The sequence below is a fragment of the Nelumbo nucifera genome, chromosome 3 (assembly GCF_055504915.1).
Source record: "Nelumbo nucifera cultivar China Antique chromosome 3, China Antique-T2T, whole genome shotgun sequence".
Lineage (NCBI taxonomy): Eukaryota > Viridiplantae > Streptophyta > Magnoliopsida > Proteales > Nelumbonaceae > Nelumbo > Nelumbo nucifera.
Window position 1 is genome coordinate 29728213 of NC_142651.1, and position 27765 is coordinate 29755977.

General features: G+C 43.7%; 1 protein-coding gene across 2 annotated transcripts; it reads right to left on the reverse strand.

Annotated features, from left to right (window-relative positions):
* Window positions 1-5596: 5596 nt before the first annotated feature.
* Window positions 5597-26943, reverse strand: LOC104611041 (sm-like protein LSM8). 2 transcript variants are annotated; one of them, XM_010277985.3, is made up of 6 exons: window positions 26225-26943; window positions 12560-12643; window positions 7515-7555; window positions 7316-7390; window positions 5907-5959; window positions 5597-5800 (listed from the first exon to the last, which is right to left on the reverse strand). In XM_010277985.3, the coding sequence occupies exons 2-6, from the start codon at window positions 12594-12596 to the stop codon at window positions 5710-5712; spliced, it is 297 nt and encodes a 98-aa protein (XP_010276287.1). In that variant the 5' UTR covers window positions 12597-12643; window positions 26225-26943; the 3' UTR covers window positions 5597-5709. The 2 variants fall into 2 exon arrangements, with proteins under 2 accessions (XP_010276287.1, XP_088756248.1); XM_088900122.1 differs by lacking the exon at window positions 26225-26943 and adding an exon at window positions 13522-13631.
* Window positions 26944-27765: the final 822 nt, after the last annotated feature.

Sequence of the window (27765 nt, forward strand, 5' to 3'; positions counted from 1 at the left end):
TTAATATAAATAGTTGAGTGGGGCGGCAATTCTAGTCAACCCGCACTCTTTCTCTCATCTCTTTCTTTTTTTCTTCTCTCTTCTCTTCTTTTTCTTCTTTTCTGTTATTTTTTTTCTCATTAAATCACATCAAGAATTGAATTGATTACAGTCCTCATTGTCCAACTTGGTATCAAAGTCAATCTAGGGTTTTTCATGTGTCTCATTTAGTCGAGTGCATGCGAACTTATTAGGTCCAAAAGTTTAGCAAGATCCATCCAACGGCTGATTCTTGGAGGTTACTAAAAGGGTTTAGCAGATGTCCACTGATTTGTAGAGTCTTAGAGAGTGTTTGGTAATGAGGAAGAATCAAAGTAGAACAAGAAAGATCAAGATTAGGGTTCAAACTAGGATTGGAAGAGGCAACATGTTTTTTTCTAGGTAAGTTTTTATTTTTCCTTCAGATTGACACCAATCAGAAATGGATCAAACCTATCTGGAAGAGCGTCTAAGAATTTGTTTCGTTTTCTCAAGAGTTTTCTTTAGGGTTTTTCTTAACCCTATGATCAGACCTGACTGTTAACAATTTTTTGGGTGATTTCCAAATTGGTTTCAGCATCCCAAACTGTTTTTTCGGTGATTTCTATACTAGTTTCAACATTCCAAACTATTTTTCTAGGAAACATAACCTTTTCCAGGTGATTACCAAATCCGTTCTAACATAAAAGCTTCTCTTTTTTTTTTGTTTTTTGGGTGGGGGGAGGGGTCTTGCAAAGAACTAGTTTCTTCTAATAAGCCTCTTATAGAAATGGTAGGAACCCAAGGGGAATGTGTTTTAGGATTTGGAAACATGGTAGAAAATAGTTAGCCATGATGGCAATTGGGGGCAAGCGAAGTTCGGCTATGTAAATGAGGATGTAAAGAAACCAACCAAGGAAGATCCTTTATATGATAAATGTGTTTAGGAAAACTATTTGGTCATGACTTAGCTGTGTAATTCTATGCAACCTTACATTAGCCCAAATTACTTTTGAACAAAAACAGCTAAGGAGATTTGAGAAGTGATGAAGGAGACATACTCTCAACCACTCAATATTGCCAAGGCCTATAAATTGAAATGTAGAGTAAATAATCTCAAGAAAGGGGAGAAGCTAGTCTCAGTTTACTTTTCCACTCTAAAATCTTTATGGCATGAAATTGAACACCTATAAACTATTGAGTAAGAAAGTTAAAATGATGCAAAAACCTATAGAAAATAGGTTGAGACTAAAGGGGTTTTTGAATTCCTACCTGGTCTGAATTCAGAGTATGATATTGTGAGACAACAACTACTCACCAGGGAGAGTGTGACCTTATCTCAAGCCTATTCTCCAGTGCATAATGAATAAAGTAGGAGAAATGTTATGTTGCAGCGTTAGCCTATGAATAAGCTCTAGCAGCAATGAAACCAAAATTTTAGGGTGACAAGGAAAGGAACATAAAGAAGGAGGATAATAAGGAGTTAGTTTGTGACAATTGCAAGAAGTTGAAACATACCAGAGACACTTGTTAGAAGTTATATCCACATCTAATTCTAGTAAAGCTCAAAACAAAAAAGGAAATGCCAATGTGGCTATCACTACTAATGGTGCATCTTCATCCAACACAAGAGCCACATCCATAGACACTTTAGATGTTGTTTGAGCTACTCTAACTAAGTTGGAAAGTGAAGTTGGCACTTCAACCCCCTCGTTTTAACCATCAGTTACATCTGCTACTCCTTAGCATTTACTCATCCAGGTACAAGGGCATCAACATATCATATTTCATGTCTAAATAACAATAGACATTGTTGGGTCATAGATTCAGGTGCATCTAACCATATGATAGGCTTATCTTCTCTGTTTACCATTTATTGCTTATCTTCTAATAGAGACAAAATATTCATTACTTATAGATCCCTTGTCCCATCTCTGAGAAGGGAGACATTAGATTGTTTGATGCCATCTCATTGTCCTTAGTTTTGCATGTTCATAAACTTGGTACTAATCTATTGTCAGATAATAGCATCACTAAAAATTAAAATTATCCAATGATTTTTTCCCTGATCAGTGTATTTTTCAAGATCTGGAGACAATGAAGGTGATTGGGATTGGCCATGAGACGTATGAAATCTACCTGATTGGATGGCATCTACATGGAAAAGATAAAGAAGTTGGAAGGTCTCTTGTTTCTCAGTCTGTAAGTCAAATTATGCTTTTGTATAATTCGTTAGGGCATTTGTCTTTTAGGTTTTTAAGGAGTTTGCTTCCCAATTTGTTTGAGTCAATTCAAATGTCTAACTTAAAATGTGAGAGTTATAAATTGCAAAGCATTATAGAACGACCTAATTCTTTGAGTAATAAAAGTAGTATTCCTTTTGAAATTATTCATATTGATGTTTGAGGACCATATCACATCATTGCTCTGAGGGGATACAAATACTTCATGTTGTTTGTTGATGACTATACTCTCTTCTAATGGGTTTATCTTATGCACTCTCGAGATGAGGTCTCTACCCTGAATCGAAGTTTCCATCAAATGGTTCTAACCCAATTTGAAGTCAAAATCAAAATTTTCAGATCAGATAATGCCAAAGAGTATTCTGCAAAACCTTTGGCCTCATATTTTCTTGACCATGGGATTATTCATCAAAGCACATGTCCTCGTACACCTTAGCAAAATGGAGTTGCTGAGAGAAAGAATAAGTATATATTGGAGGTAGCAAGAAGTATTGTGCTAAACTCTAATGTTATTAGACGTTTTTGGAGGGATGCTATCCATACAGCTGTGTATCTTATCAACCAGGTTCTTTCACAGGTCCTAAATATGAAATTTCCATTCAACCTTTTATATTTCGATAAGAACTTGTTCACTATTTCCCTTAAAACTTTTCGATGTATTTATTTTGTTCAGATTCTTGGGTTTCATTATTTCAAGTTTGATCTTAAAACTTCCAAATGTATTTTTCTTAGGTATATACAAAATCAAAAGGGATATGGCTACTATGAACCTATTTCTAGGAAACGGTTTGTTTCTATAGACATCACATTCTTTCAGGATGTTCCCTATTATCATAGAATTTCTTCTCTGGGGGAGAGTAGTGAGATGGTTCAATTACATCAGAAATTCCATCACTTGTCTTAATCACTGAAAGGGGAGTGTAGTGTGAAGGGTTCTCAAAAATCTAAGGATTTAAGGGTGTTTCACAAGCAATGAGTTGATTTCAATCCTCAATAGTTTAGGTCAACTCCAATGTCCTCTATAGCTCTAAATCTAGATACCACAACTCCTTTACATCCCACCACAGATGAGATATTCCCCATCACTAAGCCTAATCAAATGCCTTTCATTACTGAGCTTTCTCCTCTAAATAATCTTAATCTTCCAATTGTAGTCCGTAAAGGAAAGCGCCATTGTACTTCATCTACAACACATTGTATTTCTCAGTTTCTGATTTATAATCATTTATCTCTATCCTATAAGTCCTTTTTGGCATCTATTTTTACTATTCTCATTCCCATGACAGTACAAGAGGCCTTGTCAATACCTAAGTGGAAGGATGCCATTAAGGTAATAATGGATGCCCTTCTCAAAAACAATACATGGGAGTTAGTTGATCAACCAAAAAGGAAGAAATTGATTGGGTATAAATGGGTGTTTATAGTGAAACATAATGTTGATAGTTCTATTGAGAGGCATAAGGCAAGATTAATTGCAAAAGGGTTTACATAGACTTATGGCATAAACTATTTGGAGACTTTTGCACCAATAGCCAAAATAAACACTATTAGAATATTATTGTCTATTGCAGCAAATTTTTCATGGTCATTATTCCAAATGGATGTTAAAAATGCCTTCCTCAATGGTGATTTGTAAGAAAAGGTGTACATAAAGTTATCTCTTAGACTCCATAGTATAGAAGCAAGGGAGAAGGTCTATTAGTTGAATAAAGTCTTATATGGATTGAAGCAGTCTCCAAGAATCTGAGTTTATAAATTTAGACTTACTCTTAGAAATTTTGACTATGTCCAAACCAAATCAGACCACACTCTTTTCATTAAGAAAACAAACTCCTTAACTCTACTTGTATATGTGGATGATATTGTGGTGACAATGAGTGATACCCATGAGATTGACTTTCTTAAGCAATTACTTCACCAAGAATTTATCGTCAAATACTTGGGAGAATTACGTTATGTCTTGGGTATTGAAGTAGCCCAATCCAAAGATGGGATTTTTGTCTCCCAAATGAAGTATATTCTTGATCTTCTAGAAGAAACTAGGAAGCTAGGTGTTAAACCTGCTAACACACCCATTGAACAAAACCACAAGATAAGGGCTGAAGCTAGAGGGCTCATTGAAGACAAGGTTATGTTTCAATAGTTGGTTGGAAAACTTCTTTTATCTTTGCTTCACACGACTAGACATTTCTTATGCAATCAATGTAGTTAATCATTATATGCATTACCATAGAAGTCTAGAACCACTCACCTTCTTGTAATTGAGAGGATCCTTGTTTATCTTAAGAAATGTCCTAATAGAAGCATACTCTTCAAAAATAATGATTACATGAAGATAGAAACAAAATGTTGTAATTCATTCCAGTGTTGAAGTAGAATACATATTTATGGCACATGGTGTGGTTGAAGTATTATGATTGAGGTCCATATTCGAGAAACCGGGAATTGCTTAAGAGAAGTCTTTGATATTGTATTGTGATAATTAGACTGCTATTAACAATGCCCATAATCCAGTACAACATGACAGAACTAAACATATAAAGTGGATCGACACTTTATCAAAGAGAGAGTTGTCCCTCAAGAAGTGTGTCTTCCATATATTGCCTTTGATATACAACCTACATATCTCTTCACCAAGGCAATTACAATGACCAAGTTGAAAACAGATCTACACAAATTGGGAATGATAAAATATATATTTCCAACTTAAGGGGAAAGTATAGAGATGCAAAATAATAATGTGTGTTGTTACAAGGACAAAATTCAATTACGTATCGAATGATACATATCATACCAAGATCTTCTTGATACACCCCTCCAAGGGGTGTTTTGATGTCTAACCCAATTTAGGGAGTAGACGGGCCTTAAATTAACCCCTCTCAACAAGGTTGAAGAAAAAAACTAAAAAGTAAGGGAGCGAATCACGATATAGTCGGATACGCTGAACTGTACCGAAATTTTGAACCTTGAAAGGAAAGGGGTGAAGCAATATTAATCATGAGAATTCATGTAGCCCATGTACAGTATTAAGCATGAGAATCCCAAATCACTGCTTTGCTATGGCAAAATATCTCAGGATTACTCAACCATTGCTAAGATACCTTTATCTACACTTTATATGATAAATACTTTATAGACCCTAACCACAAAATCACATGATCCAGGCAACGATAACCATCTGATTATCCACTCTTTCAGTGATTGAACATAATGTAGGCATCAGGCTAATTCTTGCCAGTTTATTGGTTTATGGTCTTCTTGCAGACGAGTACACCACATTTTAAACTGCCCACCTTGAATCTTGTGTCAAATAAAACAACAGTTGAAGCACAGGAAGTATCAAGAGATGTCGCAGACTATGAGTTTCAGAACCTAACCTACTTTTTACAACAAAACTTAGGGCTTCTTGTCTCATCTTTTACACATATCACATATAAAATGGTATTGAACTCCATATTCTTGACGTTTGTCAATGGATTACAGGCTTGAGGGGATGCGCTCTCAGTTTTGATAGGTCAAGATTTGCATCAAGCTCCTCATCTAGTTCCCCAACGATACTTCTATGCAAGTCAAAGAGAGGAAAAATACAGGGAAGTGTTAAGAAAAAAAATGCTCTGACAACATGACAACATACGAACATCATAAATGACTATTAAGAAGTCTTACATGTTATCACCCCTTATTATGTACAAGCCTAATACAAGTTGCTGGACGCCCTCCTGCAAAATGGGATAAAATAGGAATTTCAGCTGGTAATGAACAAAATCTGGACTCAAAGACAAAACTGAAAGAACATTTAAGGAAAAAAAAAGGAAGATAACAATGAAGAAGACTACCGTAACTAGATAGATAGCTGATATTAATATAGGTGACCCATGTGAAGTGCCACAATAAGTGCAAACAGCAAAGGCATGACCTACACAGTTTGTACACCACTAACACTAAAACAAACACCTTAAGGTCACATTATTAAATTGTTTTATAAAATAAAATCGCAAAATAGGTGGTGATGGCAACAACATTTAAGAAGCAAAATATGTTAATTTGATGATGTCTGTCAACATGGACTCCCAAGCCCTAAGCCCATTGAAGCAAGAAATAACCAAGTTCCTAAGCTTCAAATTAGGGATTTCAATGGGCCGGATATGAATTGAGTCCAACTTGAATGGTCGAATCTGACCTGACTAAAATGGACTGGACAGTCCAATACTTCATATTGAATCAGACCGATCCAGAATAGAAGGTCCATTATTTTATCGGTTTCAATCGGACATAATCCGATTGTCAAACTCTCCAATGACTCCAGAAAAGTGGTAAAACCCCATTTCTTGTCCAATCCATCCCTAAAACCTCCATTTCTCATCCAATAGCCTTGCCACAACCTCCAACAGCCACACACAGCAGCATCACCACTGCCTCTCTCTTTCTCTCTCTCTCTCTCTCTCTCTCTCTCGTTCCTCATCCAAAAACCCCTGACGACAGAATGCTACCACTTCACCACTTCTGATGGCCAGCCATCAGCATTGCTGCCGTCACTGCCACCACCCACCTCATAGTGAAACTAAAAGAGCGTTCTTGTCTCTTGTCTCTAGAGTTGTCTTTAGTCACAACCTCGCTCCTTCCACAGAAAAAAAAAAAACTCAATTTTTTTCATTTTTTGTATTTTTTCTATTGTTTTTATTTTCTGGTGATTTTTATGATTCTTATTTTTATGTTATTTTTGTAATTTAGACTGGTTCGTATTTGACCCGTCCAACCAGACCCATTAAAGGATCAGACTGAACCTTCTCTTTACTAGATTCAGATTGGATTGGGTCCAGGCCATCTGTTAGTGGATTTAAATTGGATCAGATCGGGTTAGACAAAACCAGGTCCCTTAACACCCCTACTTCAAATTATGTTTGGGGTGATAAATCATCTATCTTATTCTGCATAATATAAATATATAATGGTAGGTTGCAACAAGAGAAAATAGAATCCCAACAGACTTATCAAAGAAATAAACAAGGCACCTAAAAAAATCATTCAAGGCATTCATGATAATGTAAAGCCAAATAAAGGACAAGTGTACAAACTGTTGTGGAGTAAACCCGTTCACGAGACTCATCGAGGATAATATTTGTAGCCTGATCAAAACCTTTTAAGACTCCCTGAATGGAAATAAACAAAGATTAATGCAAATGTAATCAATACAGTACAGAAATTTCTTTTTTTTTGATGGACCTTTCCAGTACATAATTCACCACTTTCTAGTGATTGTATCCTGAAACTTACCACTATATTGCGCCCATCATTTGTTATAACCGATATTTGTTCTACACATAAGAAAAAGAAATTAAAAAGAAACAACGAATCTGAAAGTAAATAAATGCCATGGCTAGTGGGTTTTATTAGCAATAAAAAAAACTTCAAATTAGCTTCTCAGTAAGACCAAAATAATAGGGATAGGATATGGCTCAGACAAGTCATGATGGCCAAAAACAGAAACAGGGTTCAGAGTGCTGACAGGAGTAATAGTATGGTCAAGGGTTATAAGAGTTATGGTCAAGTCTAAGTTGATGTAGTCAACATTATTTTCAAGTACCATGATATTAAGCAGATGCTCCAATATCACTAATGCAGAGCTGATATGGAAAAGCAAATAATTACAAATGTAAAGTAGGGTTTAAAGGAAAACTATGGGCATGGAAGGAGTGCGCTGGGTACACTGGGTACAAAACAAGGGAATTCAGCCCTTTTAGTGCTGATGACAATGACATCATGAGAGCAAGGCAAGTAATATCTGTCTTCTGTACTGAGGACTTAATTATGGTTGCAGCCTTGCAAACCCAGCCAATTCTGGAATTTAAAGGAATATATAGAAATAGCAGGTGAAATTCTTACAATCCAAACAGGATCAAGTTGAAATTGGTTAACTCTGACTGTGTTGAATTACTTTCTGTTTTGCAAGGTCTGAGATTAATCGTCTTTTGATGATGTAGAGCTTGAAGTGGGAGGGGATTTAAAAGTTGTAATTGGGTGGCCCAAAGGTGATGTGTCAGTTCCCTGGTTTTACACCCATAACATGAGGGAAGTAACAAAAGAGCTTGAAGTGGGAGGGGATTTAAAAGTTGTAATCGGGTGGCCCAAAGGTGATATGTCAGTTCCCTGGTTTTACACCCATAACATGAGGGAAGTAAGATCCTTGGTGTCCAGATTGAACATCTCATTTAATTGGAACCCTAGGAGAGATGGGTTTTAGACCCATAACATCTTGGTATCCAGATTGAGCATCTCATTTAATTGGAACCCTAGGAGAGATAATTCTTCTTGCTGATGTTCTTGCAAAAAAGGAGCTAACAAACTTACATTGAAGTCTAGCCTCAGCAGCAACAACTTTACTAGTCACTGTTATTGAGTTTTTTTCTATGTGCTTTTGACCTGCTATCTAAGCCTTTCAGTTTTCTTTAAACTGCAATAATATTCCCGGACCATTACTAGACCTGTAACTTGGGGGATCCCAACCCAACCCAAGGTTTTAAACAGCTCAGGTTTGAGGTTTCAGGCTGCAGGATGAGCCTGGGTTAGAAAACTTGCGCCTAACCTAAACTTAAATCTATGCATTGTGTATTAAAGATATGTATATATGCATGTATATAATATACATATTTATAATATCAGATACACCTTAGTCTGTTTAATTATTTATAGGGTTTGATTATGATACCGGAAAAACTTGTAACCAATCAACTGGTACCATAGAAGTGGTAATTAATCAGGTGGTATTTATCAAAATTCACGAGGGTTTTGATTGGTCAAAGCTCTTTTGGTATCATATCTTTCCAAAAACATGGATTTTTCCTTATTATAATTAGCCAAAACTCATACCCATACACAAACATGTAGAATTCACGCATAACCTAAATGCAGTTGAACCATTTAAGTATCTAAACGGGTTGACATCTAAAACCTACTTTAGATCAGCATAACCTAAAACCTAGAAAGGATAACAAATTTACTAATATGAACATTAACAACCTTATTTTGTGCACAACAAATCATAGTTTTTAAAATCGAACTGGTTAGGGGTCCAGTTATCGGGTCGAACGGTCTAACTGTTCGAACCAAACACTCGGTCCATTCTGACAAAAAAATAAAAAATGGTTAAAACCGTTCGAACAGTTAACCACCCGATTCAGCGGTTCGCTGACCAAGATCAACAGTTTTGGGGAAAAATCCGATTTTTGGAAAAAACAGAAACGATCACCTGATTAATTCCCGATTTTTCCGATCTGACCGTCCAGTCCGATCCCATTTTGAAAACCATGCAACAAATTGACTAAACTAACAAACGATACTGGTGAGCTTCAAAATATGACACATAACAGTATGGCCCGCTAAACACGTCTGAGATGTGTGGCTATAGATCATGTTCGAAGCTTTGTTGGTAGCAGATCTAGACTTGATTGTTGCAAACTCTGAAATGAACTTCATGCAGTAGAGGTGGTGCGAGGTAAAAACAAAAAACAAAAAAAAAAGCATTTAATGCTACCACAAGCAACCAAAAAAGAGTAATTTTCAAGATAAAGGCCAAAACTCTGAACTAGGTAGTGGCACAAGACAGATTTGTGGTCCCATAACTTGCCACCTACTCCTTGTTTGGAGCAAAACGCCCACCATGTAGTTGGTTCAAACTCGAAGTACTGATAAGTGATAACCTTAATGGCCGATACTAATTTTTTTTATATATTTTTTAAGATGATGCAGCAGGGTGAAATCGGATTCAGTCCATTCCCACATCTTGCTCACAACTACAAATATTTCTTCAAGAATAAAAACATAAAAATATGAAAATATTCTCGATGCACAGCTGCAAAAGGCTGTGAGTAGCGCAATATGAGAATTTCTACTAACAATAGCTATCTAATTGTTTGGATTTTCACGTAAACATTGATTTAGCTGGTAGCCCTCAAATGGTGGAATCTGATTGTGTAAATGAGACAGCTGGCAAATTAATGCGTCCCCTAAACCCAATGCATTCACCGAAATTCATAAAAAAAGTACTAAATAAGTGGAACAAAATGGGAAGTTGAGACCTGTACGCACAATGTCTTGTGGATACAACAAACCACTATAAATTCTTGGATAAATTTTGATCTATATGCATGTAGAGTTCGGCTTTGGTCAGTGCAAATCCACTCAGTCTTTACAGCCTGATAATATCTCCCTTTATTTTATGGGGAGGAATAACAAAAGACCAAAAGCTTTTGTCCACCAAATGTTTAACGTTGTCTGGCAATTAGTACCCATGCTGTTTTTACCTAAAACACTTTGGATTGACCAATACAAATTTGCATACTTAACATTATTTGAAGTTATTGATAATTGAAACATACCTTAAAAATGCAAGAGGCAGGCTGTTTCGTAGAAACGCCAAATTGATTTTTTTTCCTCCAGGGGGGAGCTGGGGAGGAAGTGAGGGTTGGGTTTAGCTTGGGTTGGTAAACTCAGGCTTGACCTCAAGTTGGGAAAGGTCAAAGCCCAGGGTTTAAGTCTTAGGGTTCGGCATAGGTTGACCCTCAACCCGGCCCAACATGACCAAGTTGCCTCTAACCATTACCAAAAGGAGTAAATGACCAAGTAAACCATCATCCAACTGATCCATTTACCCCCAGAACCAATAGTAGATGAATGCCCCAATTCACATGGTGATACACTCTTCCCAAGTCCAACTTGCAAGTCAGCCACTTATTGGCAAATTTAATAACATTTGCTGCCATATTTTCACCCAAAATTTAAGATTATCTTCCTTCACAAAAGTTGAACCCGGAAACTACCTTCTCCAATGCTTCCCTCAGTCTAAGAGAAAGTGTCTTCATCTGCTGCCTTGCTTGCAACCAAAATTTATTTTAAGATTTACTTTCCTTCACGGAAGTAAATTGAAGCTCAGACACTACCATCTTCAATGCTTCTCTAATCAAAATGATTAAGCAACAATCATTGGACACGAGTCACCCTGCATCCTATGGATCAAGGAAGTCAATGTCAGATTTATCCATTTACTAATCTATCCTCTTTGTTATCAATTATTAATCCTTCCTCTGTTATAACCTTAAATACATTCATCATAGCCCAAATGATTCACCTCTCAACATTTATGATACAACGCCAAAGAAAAATTATCAGGTTTGGTGCCTCATACATCTAAAAGATGGCTGCTTCACCTCCTTCATTACAAATGGTCTCATCAATCAAATAATTTGTCCTTGAGATCTTATCCCAATTTCACGATCACATTCTTTTCTTTTCTCCCATTTTCTAGACCATGGAAAGGTTTGCAATTCTCATTCCCTTCTTTTATTCATCCAGATCTAGTCCTTCACCTCGAGTTTATTTCCTCTCTCCTAATTAGTTTCTTAAACTCCATTTCCAACCTCTTCTACTACATAATCCTCTTGATTTAGATTTCTATCATCTTCCAATCTATCCAGATCCACCATCTGACTGAGCAAGAGTACATCTCCCACCAAGAATCCTATCTAGCAGTACTCATCATTCAAACATTTATCTTCGATTTCCTTCACTTGTCCTCTATTCTTCAGATCTAGGTTCTTTGAACTTTAGCTCACATGTAGTTCTTTATAAAAAGATGAAATCGGATAATTGATAAACTGTCTATACAAAGTCTAATTTCACTCCCAGCATCCATTTTCCAAGCTTGTATTTGGATTCCCCACCCCCACAAAGAATAAAAGGCTTTTACGGCTTTGCTAAAGTAGAGGAAAGCATGTGCACTCTTCTCTATGGACCCATTTCGTCGATATGTTTCGCACTAGGTGGTGCTTCCCAGGAACTCTCAAGGAAGCCTTTGAAGGGTAGCATGCAAAGAAATTAAGCCAAAAAGGAAAGCAAGGGTTTTCAACATCAAAGTCTCTTTCTCAGAGGCTTTTTGGCTGAAACTAGTTGGCAAGGTGTCCTATTGGTATCCATCAACAAAGAGTTTGGGGGAGTACCCCATTCAAAGTTATTTGTTTCTGATATTTTGAATACGCCGTATCAATAAAATCAGATAAGATCCCTTGTTTTATATGAATGCCTATATTCTGGTTCTCATGGTATAGTAATTTATCATGGGTAAATTGTATATGGCTTTAAACTTTTGACACAATAAAAAAAAAAAGGCAAACTAGTAGCATTTGAGCTGGATTTGACAATAATAAATATAAAAGTGGGTGCAAATATCCTTCCTGGCCCTCAAGGATAGCCCACTGCCACCATATATACAATGAATGTTAAAAGATTAAGTTAGCAATATAAGAGAATGATGAGAGTTTGCATACGATCCACAAGAGACTCTAATCCAGGACCACTTGACATTGTTCAGCTCCCTTCACAAACTAGCTATCACACCTAAACAACTTTTACTGCAGAAGAAATGAAAAAAAATCTTCATCAGATCCAATGCATATCGAAATAATTATGATTTAGAAGAATTGCAAACATGATGATAATTAGACAAAACCAATACCACCCTAACATAAATAAAATGGAGTGCATTGCAAGGAAAATAAAATGCTAACATTTAGAATAGATATTTGGGCCAAGAAATTGTTCATTCTACAGAGCTCCTTGTAGAAATTGTTTAAAAAAATCAACAGAAAAAAAAATAATAAATAGAACAATAACATTCCTTCGTTTTGTTGGTACAGCACAACAATATTGTTTCCTACATAGTTGCTAAAGGCCCTTAAGACCATATGCATAACCAGCAAATCTTCGTTGTACCCAAGACTTTAAGAGATAAAGGTGGAGGTGAAGTGGTTAGGGCTAGAGAGGCTGGGGTAGACCTTAAGGTGTTACAAGATGTAAGCAATAAAAAATCAGAATTATCAATATAATTTATAAAAAACAAAAGCATAAAAGAAATTAGCTAGATTGCTAGTATAATCCTGTAGCTCAGGTGGTAGACTAGTGATCCACAACAACCATGGGTTCGAGTCCTGATGTATTATTTTTTTCTAAACATATAAAAGCAATATTACAATCAAAACAAATTAAAAGCAATCTATCATGTTCCAAAATGACAACTAAACTTATTCTAATAGTCTTTAAACAACAGAACTTCAAATTCATTCTTTGAACAGGCAATATTACAATCAAAACAAATTAAGAGCAATCTATCATGTTCCAAAATGACAACTAAACTTATTCTTTGAACAGGAGAAACTCCAAAGAAACTTTCTTTGGGAAGGCAGAGGGGAGAAAAGAAATCACCAAGTAAGTTGGGAACAAGTGTGCAAACCTGAGGAAGGTGGGTTGGGAACCGATCATCTTAAGGAGAAGAATACCTCTCTTTTGGGAAAATGGCTTTGGAGATTTCCTAAAGAATCTAATTCCATGTGGGAAGCCATCTGATGGAGCGCAATCCGGTCGGTCCTAGTTGTCGATGACCTGGCCTCTGAACGGAGCTACGGGGAACCTGAAACCAAAGGGTGAGAACGCCTCGTGGGAGACCCGGTGTGGAGGCTCCAAAGCTCAAGTTAGAGTCTTTCAAAGGCAAAATGAAACCAGATAGCGCAAAGTTTGCATATCTTCTTCTTGGGGGGTCGGGAGCCTTTTATAACCACCTCGTGCACTCACTTCCAAGCTCCGTCAGATCGGGCATGATTACTTCTGAGTTCCTGCCAGTTCGGGTGTCCTTCCTTCTGACTTGGTCAGAACCGCCACTGCTCCTTTTGTCGAGGTCACCTCTACGACTGGTGATGATGGTGGCAGGTGGCGGTGGCAGGAGGCCGTTTGAAGTGCGGCTGTCAAGCGTCAGATCCCAAGCCAGTCAGGTGCGCCGCCCTGGGATACGGACACCCCTAGTGTCAGGGATGGTACGTTCGGTCAGCCAGGTATCTGGGAGGTGAGATACAGGAGTGGCGAGGCGAGGTGAAGTCTTGAGTTCAGTTTGGGGAGTGTTCCGAGCTGCCATGGGCCAGTTCGAGTCACTGCTTTGTGAGGCTTAGGGCCTAAGAGAGAGTTTGGGCTCCTTGCAGGGAGTTCGGGTTCTTAGTAGAGAGTTCGGGCTCCCAGTAGGGAGCTCGGGTTCTTAGTAGGGAGCTCGGGCTCCTAGTAGGGAGCTCAGGCTCCTGGACTGTTGGTTCCTTTTGGTGCTTGTGTTTTGGGCGCACTGTTGCCCCGAACTGCTTGCTTTTGCCACGTGTCGAGTGATTGCGAAGTCGGGCCAAATTTCCCTTCATCAATTGCCCCCCACTCCTTGCGCTAAGGGTCTTGTCCTGGCGCGGGGAGTTCGCAAGGTGGCAGGCGGATTTTGCCCCGTACTTTGAATTTTATTCAACTGATGGCGCGCGCTTTAGTTTGATTTTTCAAAAAAAGTGCGCCGTTTGGGAGACGAGACGGCAGCTGTTTTCTCAAATTTCGGGAGTCGTGTTGCTACCGCTTTTATTGTGAGGAGACGTGCGCTGACACCCTGTTAGTTTTGAAAAGACGTACGCCGACGCCCCGTCAGTTTTGATAAGACGTGCGTGACGCCTCGTCAGTTTCAAAAGACGTGCGCCGGCGCCGTCCGTTTCAGGAAGACGTGCGCTGGTCATGTCTCGGTTTCGGAGGATGTGCGGTCAGCGCGACTGTGGGTCATTGGATTGGCTTCGATCTGGACCGTCGTTTTCCGGTTGCTGTGGATATAAATAGCGAGGGGGGAGGGGACCCCAGTCGCTGCTATTGTACCTCTCGATTTCGCGTCTAAGTTTCAGCTCGCATCCAGGCTCTTCATCTCGCGTCCCAGATTCCTTCTGCTCGCTCGAGCTTTCGTGGTCTACTCCAGTCTTCTTCCCGGGTGAGTGCTTTTCTTGGAACCCGTCTTCTACTCCCGGATGTCTAGCTCGGATTGCTCAGACAGTCCAAGAGGGTCTGATGCAGGTTCTACGAACCGATTTGCATCCCCCGGTAGTTCTAGCGAGCCCGATGTAGGTCTTGAGGAAGAGGTTGAACCCATAGGCCGAGGTGCCTCGGGTAGGTTGGCGTCCTCCTCCCGTCACGGTTGGGCTTTAGAACAGTTTGGCCCTTCGACTATGACGCCTGAGGGACTTCGATCCCTCATAAACTACTATAACTTGCCCGGGGAGTACGCCTACTTCATCCCTACGGGAAGCTTCCCTTGGGAACACGGTCCTGATGAGATCGTAATTTTTCGGGAACAGCTCGTTGCGGGGCTGCAATTGCCTTTCCATCCTCTTCTTGTCGAGGTTCTGAACCACTTCGGTGTGACGGTCGGCTAGCTCCACCCGAACTCCATTAGGAATTTAGTGGGGACGATCTCCCTATTCTGTGAGGAGAACTTTCCTTTGGACTTGGAGATTTTTTCTTCTATTTTAATGCTTAAAAAGCAAGCGGGTCCCCTTCCTGGGCGTAGGCGGGCCTACTACCTGTCTCCTCGCCCAGGCTTCAAGCTCTTACACGAACTCCCTAATAAGGTCCCGGCGTGGAAGCGGGACTATTTCGGGATGCGAAGTGCGCTGGGGTGGCCATTTCAGACCGGTTGGGGGATGGCCGCTCCCGACTCCGGCATCACACTTGATAAAGAGACAGTGAAGGGCCTCCGGCAATGGGCGCGGCTTGGGCTGAAGTGTCAACAGTATCCGACGGCAATGGGCGAGGCCAAGCTTATTGCTGCTGGCCTGAGTTCGGGTAGGTTCTTCCCCTAGCGATCCTGTCTTGCTCTTCCTTTGCTTGTTTTACTGATGCCGAACTCCTTTTCGCAGGTGCGATGGACTCTCGAGGGACCCGAGGTGGGCACTTGTTCCAGGGCATGAAGAGGAGAAAACGGGTGGCTAAGCGAACTCGCACCGAGCTACCCCAGGGTGCGGAGCCCAAGGTGCCGGATTATCCGGCGGAGGATCAGCCTAGGGAGCCCGAGATGGTTCCTCCTATGCAGGAGCCGGCGGGGGCCCCTTATGCTGAAACTACTCACACAGGGGCTCCTACCTATTCCGATGCTCCTGCTTACTACGGGTCTGCCCACACGCGAGCTGGGCCGTCAAGCTCGGGGGCCCCGGGGGACTTTAGGAGCATGCTGTCGCCTACTTACGCTCTCCAAAGGAGTAAGGAGGCCATTTTCCCTTAGGAGGTCGCAGCGTGGACCGATCTCCCTCTGCATCAAGTGGCCTGTCGCGCCGTTACCCATGCCATGGTGGTAACTGATCTCCCTTTGTTAGAGTTCTTCGGCTTTTATTCTTCTATTGGTCCCTCTGCTTACTTGTGTATCTTTTTGGTAGGTGAACTCTTCCATTCACGCCTTGGCAGGCCAGGTGGAGAGAAGCTCGAGGCAGGCGCGAGCTGCTAAAGAGGCTCTTCGCGCTGCTGAGGCGGCTGCTCGTGCTGCCGAGGAGGCCGCTCGTTTCGCGCAGTATAGGCAGGCGAGGTCTCAGAGAGATGCTGAGACCATGGGAGTGGTGGTAAAACATATGGCAGACTTGAGGCTGGATCTGTAGCATCAGGTCGAGTATCTTCAGGAGGATATCAGGGAGAGGACTCAGATCTTCTCTCAAGGCATCGAAGATGCGAAGAAAAAAGTTGTTAGTGATTATATTGCTTCGTCGGACTTCGATGATCTGATGGTGGACTCCTACAGGAGGGGTTTCAAGCTAAGTCGGTGGATGATCCGGAATACGTACCCCAAGCTCGACACCAGCGCCATATCCACTTCGCGTATTACTCAGGAGATGGCCAACGTTGCGGATGGTGAACCGGACTCCGAGGGGGAGGCAGGGCCTTCGGGTATCGTCGAAGTGGCTTCTGATAATGAAGAAGTAGCCCCGGACTTGTAAAAATGAAATGGCTCTTTTTTTTTTCGAATGTACACCTCATTATCTGAAATGAAATGGCTTTTTTGTTTAAGTGTTGGTTGTCCTGTCTTCGAGCTGTGTTTTTTGCCGAACTGACTATTTCGGTCCTCTACTAGTTCGTTTTTCACCTCGGCTTCGCCTTTGCCTTGTTAGATTGGTACGTTCGGGGTACTCGCCTTGGTGGTTTATAGGTAGTACCTTCTTAAGTTGACGATGTTCCAGGTTCGGGGTACTTGCTTACCCTCTAAGGTTTCGAGCTCGTATGCCCCTCCAAGCACTTTCTTTAATTTGTAGGGTCCTTCCCAATTTGGTCCCAGTTTGCCCACGCCGGGCTCGAGTACCATGATTTTACGAAGAACCAGGTCGCCAACACGGAAGCTTCGCTTCTTTACTCTGGCGTTGTAGTACCGAGCTACTTTTTGCTGGTAGGCTGCAGTTCGGATGTGCGCGAGGTCTCTTGCCTCTTCCAGTAGGTCGAGATCGATACGTAACTCGTCTCCGTTAGCCTGATCGCCATACGCCTCTCGTCGTAGCGTAGGTATTTCAATTTCCGCTGGGATTACCGCTTCGGTGTCGTAGGTGAGGTTGAAGGGGGTCTCTCCCGTGGCGGTTTTTTCCATAGTTCAGTGAGCCCATAGAATGCTTGGTAGCTCGTCTACCAACAACCCCTTAGCTCGGTCCAGTCGTGCCTTCAATCCGCAGAGGATGGCTCTGTTCATTACTTCTGTTTGACCATTTGCTTGTGGGTGTGCGACCGATGTGAAGTTCTAACGAATTCCCATGTCTTGGCACCATTCTTGGAACTTGATATCCTCGAACTGCTTGCCGTTGTCGGAGATCAGTACCCGAGGTAGTCCGAAGCGGCATACTATGTTCCTCAAGAAGAAGTTTTGTATGTTTCGGGCTGTGATCGTGGTCAGAGGTTCAGCCTCTATCCATTTTGTGAAGTAGTCTACTGCCACCACTAGGAACTTTCTTCCTCCTGTTGCTGGTGGAAAAGGCCCTAGGAGGTCGATGTCCCATTGCGCAAAGGGCCATGGACTGGTGAGGTACTTGAGGTCGGCAGTAGGCTGATGGTGTATATTGGCGTGCCTTTGGCACTTGTCGCATTTCCTGACGAGCTCGATCGCTTCTGCCTTCATTGTTGGCCAGTAGTATCCTTGTTGGAGTGCTTTTTGGGCGAGGGCTCTGCCCCCCAGGTGTTCGCCGCACAGCCCTTCATGGATGTCATGTAGTACAAGTTCGGCTTCGGCAGGTCGCAAGCAACGTAGGTAGGGAAGCGTGTAGGATCGCCGGTAAAATCGCTCGTCTATCATGACGTATTTGGCTGCCTGTCGCTGCACCCTCTTGGGTGCATTGCGATCTGCGGGGAGGGATCCATCTAGCAAGAAGCTCGCGAGTGGGTGGATCCAGCTCGGTTCTGCTTCAAGGATGGGAGCGACCTCCTCTACCCCCCAAAGAATGCTAGGCCGAGGTAAGTTTTCTATGTACACAGTTCTCATGGTGTTGTGACTCGTAATGGCTAGCCGTGACAGGGCGTCGACCTCAGTGTTCTCCGACCTCGGGATTTGTCTGATGAAGTGTGACAGGAAGTTGAGCAGAGCATTCTTCACTTTTGCTAAGTATGCGATCATAGCGAGCTCGCGTCCTTCGTATTCGCCCGTAACCTGGTTGACCACGAGCTGAGAGTCGCTGCAGATGACTATGTGCTTTGCTCTTACCTTCTGTGCTAGGTTCAGCCCAGCTATCAGCGCCTCGTACTCTGCTTCGTTGTTGGATCCCGCGAACTCAAAGCATAGTGCGTATTCCAGTTTCGCGCCACCTGGGCCACGCAGGACTATTCCAGCCCTGCTGCCCTGCTGGTTCGAGGAGCCATCTACATGAAGGATCCAGGGCTCTTCATCCCAGTTCGCGTTTGGCCTAACTAGGAGAGGTGCCACATTGGCTACTACTTCACGGGGTTCAGACTCTACTGGCTCGGGAGCTCCGGGTTCGCCCGAACTGGGGTCTCGGGCTCGGCCAGCCCAGGGGCTTCGAGGCTAAAAGTGCACTCGGCAATAAAATCTGCCAAGGCTTGGGCCTTGATAGCAGTTCGTGGCTTATACTGGAGGTCGTACTCGCTGAGCTCGATGGCCCACTTCGTAAGCCGACCGGAAACCTCGGGCTTAAGTAAAACTTGCCTTAGGGGTTGGTCGGTCAAGACCACGATGGTGTGGGCCTGGAAGTACGGGCGGAGCTTTCGAGCCGCAATTACCAGTGCGTACGCCAGTTTTTCTATCTGCGGGTACCTCGCCTCTGCCCCTTGTAGGATTTTACTAACATAATAGACGGGTCGCTGGATCTGATCTGCTTCTTTTATAAGTACCGAACTGACCACCTCGTCGCTTGCTGAGAGGTACAGTTCTAGGACTTCGCCCTCCTCGGGCTGGCCAGGGTTGGTATAGTAGCGAGGTAATCTTTTAGCTGGTCGAACGCCAGCTGGCAATCCTGGGTCCATTCGAACCCTTTGCCTTTGATTGCCTTGAAGAAGGGTAGACAACGGTCTGCTGATTTGGACATGAAGCGGCACAGGGCGGCTATGCGGCCGTTTAGCCTCTGAACTTCTTTTACTTTTCGATGTGGTCTCATGTCTAGGATAGCCTTCACCTTGTCCAGGTTGGCTTCAATACCGCGTCAGTTGACAATGTACCCTAGGAACTTACCCGAGGTGACACCAAAGACACACTTGTTGGGGTTTCATTGAAGGGATGAGAGATCCATCCTATGGACGCCCAAAGATTGTGGAATAAGGGGTGAATTTCAAAAAAAATTCTCTCTCCCTTCAACTGGGAATCGTATTCCCTATTTAGAAAATCATATTTTCAAGGATCAATCTTGAACCATAAACTGAACCAGATCTGAACCAAAAGGAGTGGAAAAGGATTATACCTGATATGGAGAAATACTATCTCCCAATGGAGGTGTTCACGCCCAAGGAAGGATCCAAAATCTGCTCCCACTGAAGATGGCGCAGTGAAGGATGGAGCAGAATCAACAACGTTCTTCAAAAGAACTTGACCCTTCGCAAGAATCAACTGGACGGCTTGTGAGTACAGCTCCAACCAATCTTTTCCCAAAAGATTGAGATCAAGATCAAATCTTGATTGCTCCCAAGAACTGGAGATCGAACTGAAGGAATGGCAATGGCAGGAAGGTGGCGGCAGGAGAGAATTCGCAGTATGCAGGAAATCTCTCAATCTCTCTTTCTCCAAGAGAAGAATGTTGTTTTTTTTTATATCAAAGGCTGCCGCCCCCTTCCCCTTTTATAATCTCAAAGGGATCAGCTCCTAATCAGATTAGGAGTTGCTAATCCAAATCATATTTGGGTTAGAAGTCCCTTAGTGATAAGGGATAATCCTTATCTTATCTGCAGATCAGATCAGCTATCTCATAATATAATTAGGAGGTTTCCAGATCTAAATCTCATTTAGATCTTGGACTCTCTGAGTGGATAGGGTCTAAGCCCAATCCTTTTAGCTGACCCACTTCAGAATTCGCCCCCTTTAAATGACTGATCAAATCAGCCCAGTTCGAAATGGGCTTAAGGCCCATTTAAGGTTATGTACTCAAAAAGCCTTCCAAACAGCTGTCCAGTTGGGCTTCCTTGTATGGCGTGGGACCCAAGCATTGATCTACACATCAGCCACATGGGTTCAGCCCAGCCTTTGTTACAAGGCCTGGCCGAATGCACTGCTGAAGACAGTGTACCCCCTGAAACCCATCAAATGGGCTGTATGGGCCCAACACTTACACTAAGTGGTCCCTGGGCCAAGCCACCTTGTAACACCTAGGGACTGTGGGCAGATGCAAGATTAGCCCATCAGGTGTTATCCTCAATGGTCTTACACTTAACCTCTCAGCCCATAATGATCATACACTGCCCGACAAGAGAGGACCTCTCCCTCGGCTGCAAGGAACAGTGTTGCACTCTCCACTTATATGGATCCCGGGAATTAAAACCTTCTTGCAAACATTTTAGAAACCATAATATATATACTTTTATATCTTATATAAAATATATTTTGCAAAACAAATCTCAACGGTTGAAATCGGCTGCCGGCAGTCTTGGTTTCCATCAGTGAGAGTGCATCCCCGATCATTACCTTTGTCTGACAAAGGGGTTGATCCTGTCACTATGATCACCCACTCAGATGAATTCTCGGACTGTCCCAACATACCCAGGTTTTGACCCCCGCTAAGGATCTCACTGATTGGTACATCAAAGATAGCCCAATCTGACACCTAGTGCAGTATCATAATCGAGTCTAGGGGTCAGGTGTAACTTTCCAGTTTTGCCCATCAATCTCCAAGGTCCAGGGCAATACTGGAAATCTGGTCCAGTTCAAAGATTCAATTAATCCTACACTGTATATGCCTAGGGTCTCACCCTGGCAGCTGAGACAGGCCACCCCAACCGACTTGGTGGCACCACAGTGTCAGCCTTGTCAGGATAAGTCTCCCCAGACCGACCCACTGGCTATGAACATTCTAAATTAACACGAGTCTCATTAAGTGTCCAGTTTAAGGGGTATTACACAGAAACATACCAAGGGAACATGAATCAAATATGCACCTTTATTCATTTACAATAAACTCATAAAGTACATTATTCTGATTGAAGCTAAGGGCATACAAAACTGTCTAACATTAGTTTCATGCTAAATCGACGCAGAATTTGGAAAACAGAATCTAAGTCTTGTATTAATTCCTGTGAGAACTGCGTCTTGACGACCATGTCGTCTACATAACACTCTATTTTCGTGCCAATTAAGGGCCGAAATAGTTTATTTACAAGTCTTTGGAAGGTCGCCCCGGCATTCTTCAGTCCGAAGGGCATCACCTTGTAACAGTATAGGCCGAACTCGGTTATGAAGCTGGTTTTTTCCTCATCGGATGGGTCCATCTTGATTTGGTTATACCCCGAGTAGGCGTCCAAGAAGCTTAGCAGCTCGTGTCCCGAGGTCGCGTCTACTAGGCGGTCGATCCTGGGGAGGGGGAAGCAGTCTTTTGGGCAAGCTCGGTTCAGGTCGGTGTAGTCGACGCACATGCGCCACCTGCCGTTTGCCCTTTTCACCAGCACTGGGTTGGCCACCCAACTCGGGTAATGAACTTCTCTTATGAGGTCTGCTACGAGGAGCTTCTCGACCTCCTCGTCGACCGCCCTCCAGCGCTCTGGGGCTAAGTTGCGTTTCTTTTGTCTAACGGGTCTAACTACAGGGTCAGTGTTAAGTTTGTGAGTTATGAGGCCAGGGTCAATACCGGGCATATCGGCTACAAACCATGCAAAAATATCTAAATTTTGGAGTAAGAAACTTACCAATTCAGTTCGTAGAGGTTCCTCGACAGAAGCACCGATCTGTATTGTTCGGGCCGGATCCGCAACCGAGGTCGGTATTGCGACAGTCTCCTCTGTGGGCAAAGCTCGCTCTTCGCCTTGCTCCGTAGGCCGCTCCAGTTCGAGATCGTCGGCTGCCTTTGTCTTTCCCTTCAAGGCGGCAACATAACACTTGCGGGACTCAAGTTGGTCGCCCCGCGCTACCCCCACACCGAAGTCGGTAGGGAACTTCATTGCCAGATAGTAGGTGGAGACCACTGCTCGCAGAATGTGCGTAAGTGGCTGTCCTATTATGGCATTGTATGGGGAGGGGGTCGCAACTATCAAGAAATCGTGGTTGAGTCTGACCGCATAGGGCCATGTGCCGACTTCCACAGGTACTGTTATTTTCCCGAGGGGCCTGACTTCCTCTCCGCTGAAGCCTACTAGAGGGGTATTTGAGGGCTTCAGCTCGTGTTTCTGCAACTGTAACTGCTCAAATGCTGACTTGAAGAGGATGTCTGCCGAGTTTCCCAAATCCACAAGCACGCGCTTGACCTCGAAGTCGCTGATCCTTAGTTTTATGACGAGTGCGTCATCGTGGGGGTAATGGACACCTCGCGCATTGTCTTCCGTGAAGAAGATCGGTTCTTCCGTCTTTGGCCTCTTGGGAGGGTTCTGCTCTTCTCGGGCTGCCTCGCGAACTGACGTCCGGGCTGCTGCCGAAGTACATCCTGCTACCACCGAACCTCCCACTATCACATGGATGGTCCCTCGAACTGGCCTTTCTTCCGGGGGCTGTCGTAGCGGCGCTTCGGCCGGCTTGCTGCTGGACTCGGGGATATCTTTTCCATGCTCCCCTTGTCGACCTGCCTTATTGTTGTCATACTGTACAAAATTTCTCAAGTATCCATGACGGATGAGTCCCTCTATCTTGTCCCAGAGGTTATTACACTGTTCGGTACTATGACCGTGATTTTTGTGAAAACTACAATATAAAATTTTATTCCTCTCATTTGGATTCCCCTTCAGGCGAGGTGGCCACTTCACGTACGGGGCGTCCTTGATCGTCATCAAGATCTCAGTCCGCCTCGTGTTTAATGGCGTGTAATCCGTCCGAACTGCTGGGGGAGCTCAGGACAGCGGGCTCGGCTTTGCCTCTCGGGCTGGGTTTCTCCTATCATTTTGGTTGGTGAGCTCACCTTCTCTTTTCCTTTTCTCGAACCCGGCTTCGGTTCTTTGGTTGATTTCTTCCTCTGTTTGCATGAACTTGTCCGCGAGTTTGAGGAATTCGGCCATGGTCGCGGGCTGGCTGGCTACCATGTGCCATTTGAATTCTTTGTGCGTTACTCCTCTCTTGGCCGCGACGAGATGTACTGCGGGGTCCAATCGCGGTATCTGTAAGCATGCTTCATTGAACCGCTTGATGTAGCCCCGGATGGATTCTCCTTCTCTCTGGACTACCCCGAAGATGCTTTCCTCCGTCCTGGGGCACCGCTTGCTGGTGACGAAGTGTGCTGTGAAGACTTGCACGAACTGGGTCCAGCTTCTTATTGACCCTGGGGCTAGGTTCCTATACTAGGTGCGGGCCACCCCTCTGAAGGTGGTGGTGAAGGCCACGCACATGCATGATTCGCTGGCCCTAGCGAGGTGCATTTGGGATTGGAAAGCATCGACGTGGTCGTTGGGGTCGAAGGATCCATCATACTTATCCAAAGGTGGGAGCTTGAAGTCTCTGGGCATGGGGACTGCCAGGAGTTCTGATGCGAGGGGGGAAGGAACTGAGAGAATTGGGGTAGCTCTTACCTCATCCGAGCTCGTCTCTTCCTTTCCTCTGAGCTCGAGCAAGACGCGGGTGGCAGTTCGGCGACTTCGCCAGCGCCTTCGTTGAGTGGGCCTGGTACTGGCTCTGCTGGCCTCTGTGTTGCCGAGCTCGACGGGCCCGGAATGCTGGTAATCTGCTACTAGGGCACTGAACCGGTTCTCCGTTAGCGGGAACTCGGATCTGGAGCGCCAAGGTGCTGACCTCGCGGGCGAGGTTTCTGTTCCGCCTGCGAGTTAAGAGGCAGGGGTGATTTTCCTTTCCCTTCGGCTTGGGGGTGAGGCTTGACTGTTAGGGGGTTCTACAGCTAGGAGGTTTCTCCCCGGTGAGGGCGTCCGCCCTGAGGAGAGGCCTTAACCTGCCTCGGGGCTGGGTGCCTAGGTGGAAGCAGTGACTGGTTCACGGGTAGTTGGGGGAACTGCTGTTGATAATGATGTTGGGAGAGGTGGTGCAGCACTTGGTGCTGTTGGAGCTGATGTTGCTGGAATTGCTGCATTTGGGCATGCATCGCCCGCATGCATTGCATCAGGTCGTCCAACTGGTTTGGGCAAGTCGCCAGGGGGACCAGGGGGACGGTGGTTGGTTCAGCAAAAGTTGTTTCGACAGGGAACGAAGAGGGGATGTTCATGGTAGGAGGATTCATGGGCGCCACTGTTTGAGGCGCGTCCAAGCTGGGGATTCCATCCACAGGAAGGGGGATGGTGAACTGTCCGATGCATACTACGGGAGCTTGGGGTCGTTCCCCGGTGGTGTTTGTTTCTGTGCCACGTCCGGTGTTACTGCAGGAAACCATGAGTGTTGGTTTTTGGAAGAAGAGGGGGTTGAGGAATTTGAGAGTTTTAGAGGGAGGCTTTTAGAAGCGATATCCCACAGACGGCGCCAATTGATGGAGCGCAATCCGGTCGGTCCTAGTTGTTGATGACCTGGCCTCTGAACGGAGCTACGGGGAACCTGAAACCAAAGGGTGAGAATGCCCCGGGGGAGACCCGGTGTGGAGGCTCCGAAGCTCAAGTTAGAGTCTTTCAAAGGCAAAATGAAACCAGATAGCGCAAAGTTTGATTACCTTCTTCTTGAGGGGTCGGGAGCCTTTTATAACCACCTCGCGCACTCACTTCCAAGCTCCGTCAGATCGGCCATGATTACTTCTGAGTTCCTGCCAGTTCGGGTGTCCTTCCTTCTGACTTGGTCAGAACCGCCACTGCTCCTTTTGTCGAGGTCACCTCTGCGACTGGTGATGATGGTGGCAGGTGGCGGTGGCAGGAGGCCATTTGAAGTGCCGCTGTCAAGCGTCAGATCCCAAGCCAGACAGGTGCGCCGCCTTGGGATACGGACACCCCTGGTGTCAGGGATGGTACGTTCGGTCAGCCAGGTATCTGGGAGGTGAGATACAGGAGTGGCGAGGTGAGGTGAAGTCTTGAGTTCGGTTTGGAGAGTGTTCCGAGCTGCCATGGGCCAGTTCGGGTCACTGCTTTGTGAGGCTTAGGGCCTAAGAGAGAGTTCGGGCTCCTTGCAGGGAGTTCGGGTTCTTAGTAGAGAGTTCGGGCTCCCAGTAGGGAGCTCGGGTTCTTAGTAGGGAGCTCGGGCTCCTAGTAGGGAGCTCGGGCTCCTGGACTGTTGGTTCCTTTTGGTGCTTGTGTTTTGGGTGCACTGTTGCCCCGAGCTGCTTGCTTTTGCCACATGTCGAGTGAATGTGAGGTCGGGCCAAATTTCCCTTCATCACCATCATTTCCAGCAAGTGTGGGACAAGCACTAATAGTTGGGATAGCAATCTCCATTTAAACCGGGTAAAATCCACAAATCCTTGGAAAGGCATCACTTCTACCTAAAGTAGTATTTTAGAGAAGAAGAGGAGGAAGACACACTAACCTGCTTACAGCTTTTATTGTAAAATCCTAGTTATCTACTGTACCAGCACCAATTAGTGAGACATGGAAGCTTCCTAAATAAGCCTAGCAATACATATTTACAAATGGGCCCTTACCTAAAAGGCTAAAACCCTTCTACTCGGAAGGGGAAACTTTAAGATGCATCAGCTGTCTCCACACCAAGGAACTCCGCAGAAATAGGCGTCTCAATGCCGTCACGATACGACTCTGCGCTGCATAGAACTGGGAAACTGCAGTCCTGCACCTGAGAATCTCCGGTAATGTGACCGGAACTGCTCTCCTCACCATCACCCCATCCTATAAGTCAACTCTCGAAGACAGGCTGTCATCTGCCCTCACTGCCATTCTCCACTATAGAGCTGACAGAAAGCTGACTCATCCTCTCTAGCAGAAGCCAGATCTATCAAACTGAAGCTATCCTCATCGTCCCCATTTTTATTTGAGAACAAAAATGGCCATATTGTAGCCATCTTTTCAGGCCCTATCAGTATCAGGAGCTCCATGAGGGCTGGGCTCCTTACTGCTCTCCAAGGAATCCAATGGGTAAAAGATATGAATTGGGAAAGGATAATCATTGGGGGTGACTCCATGGTCGTGGTTGGATGGCTGATGAACAATGAAAAGCAATTTGGGAATACAGGAATGAGATTAAAAAAGACAAATGGCTGACTAGGAACATGGATGTAAGAATGCAATGGGTGAATAAATCGGCTAATGGGCTGGCTGATTCTTTAACCAAACAGCGGGTCAATAGGGATTCTTTGTATTGAGCTCTACTATAATCAATAACTGTATACTTGGGGGAGGTAGCACTGATGACCTATCCAAGGAAAGGGTAGTAATGTTGTACGTTATTTCTGATTATTAATAAAATTTTCTTCACAATTACCAAGCAAAAAAATTATCCTCTCAAAAAGTTCCAAAATGAAATTTTCTTTGCCTTGTACCCCCCTCTTTTATCAGTGCCTTGCACCCCCTTACAAATGCATTTTTAACCATATAACTGGGTTATTATATGTAGAACCACCTGAACTGATAGATTGATGAAACAGGACTTATGTAGCCAATCCCATATAGTTGGGATAAGGCTTCAATGATGATGATGACCTGAACTAAGAGATTGAGACTGAGCTCTACAACGCCATCAAAATGAATGGCATCTCTAAGGAAGTGGTGCCATCAATGTTTGAATAAGGGGAGGGGCAAGTATGTGATGGGTGCTGTTTGATAACAGCTCAAGTGGTTGAACTGAATGACTTAGCAAACAAGATTAAATAGGTTGTGAGCTCCTTAATGGCCGAACAGAATGTTGAATTAGGTTAATTTATCGCTAAGTATTTTATCTAAATATTTTGTCCAGTAAGGGTAAAAGAAATGATCCATTATCACCATATTTGGGCTGCATCTGGGGGAGGGAGTTTTTCCATGTAAACGGGTTTCCAAAAAGAATCCACTGTTTGAAAAGTGCAATTTGGCTGAGTGTTTGGATGAATGATTTTTGCCAATGTGACTGATTAATAAAGGGGTTCATTCTATTCTATTTTTAACATTACACTCTATATTTTTTTTGATAATTTAAACCAATAAAGGGGTTTATTCTATTCTATTTTTAACATTACACTCCTTACCATTAATC

Coding starts and splice junctions, on each gene's coding strand:
- LOC104611041 (XM_010277985.3), bottom strand. CDS start 12,596: ATGTCAAGTGGTCCTGGATTAGAGTCTCTTGTGGATC. Junction 7,556..12,559: donor ATTAGAGTCTCTTGTGGATC/GTATGCAAACTC, acceptor TCTTATGTGTAG/AACAAATATCGGTTATAACA. Junction 5,960..7,315: donor AACGGGTTTACTCCACAACA/GTTTGTACACTT, acceptor CCCATTTTGCAG/GAGGGCGTCCAGCAACTTGT.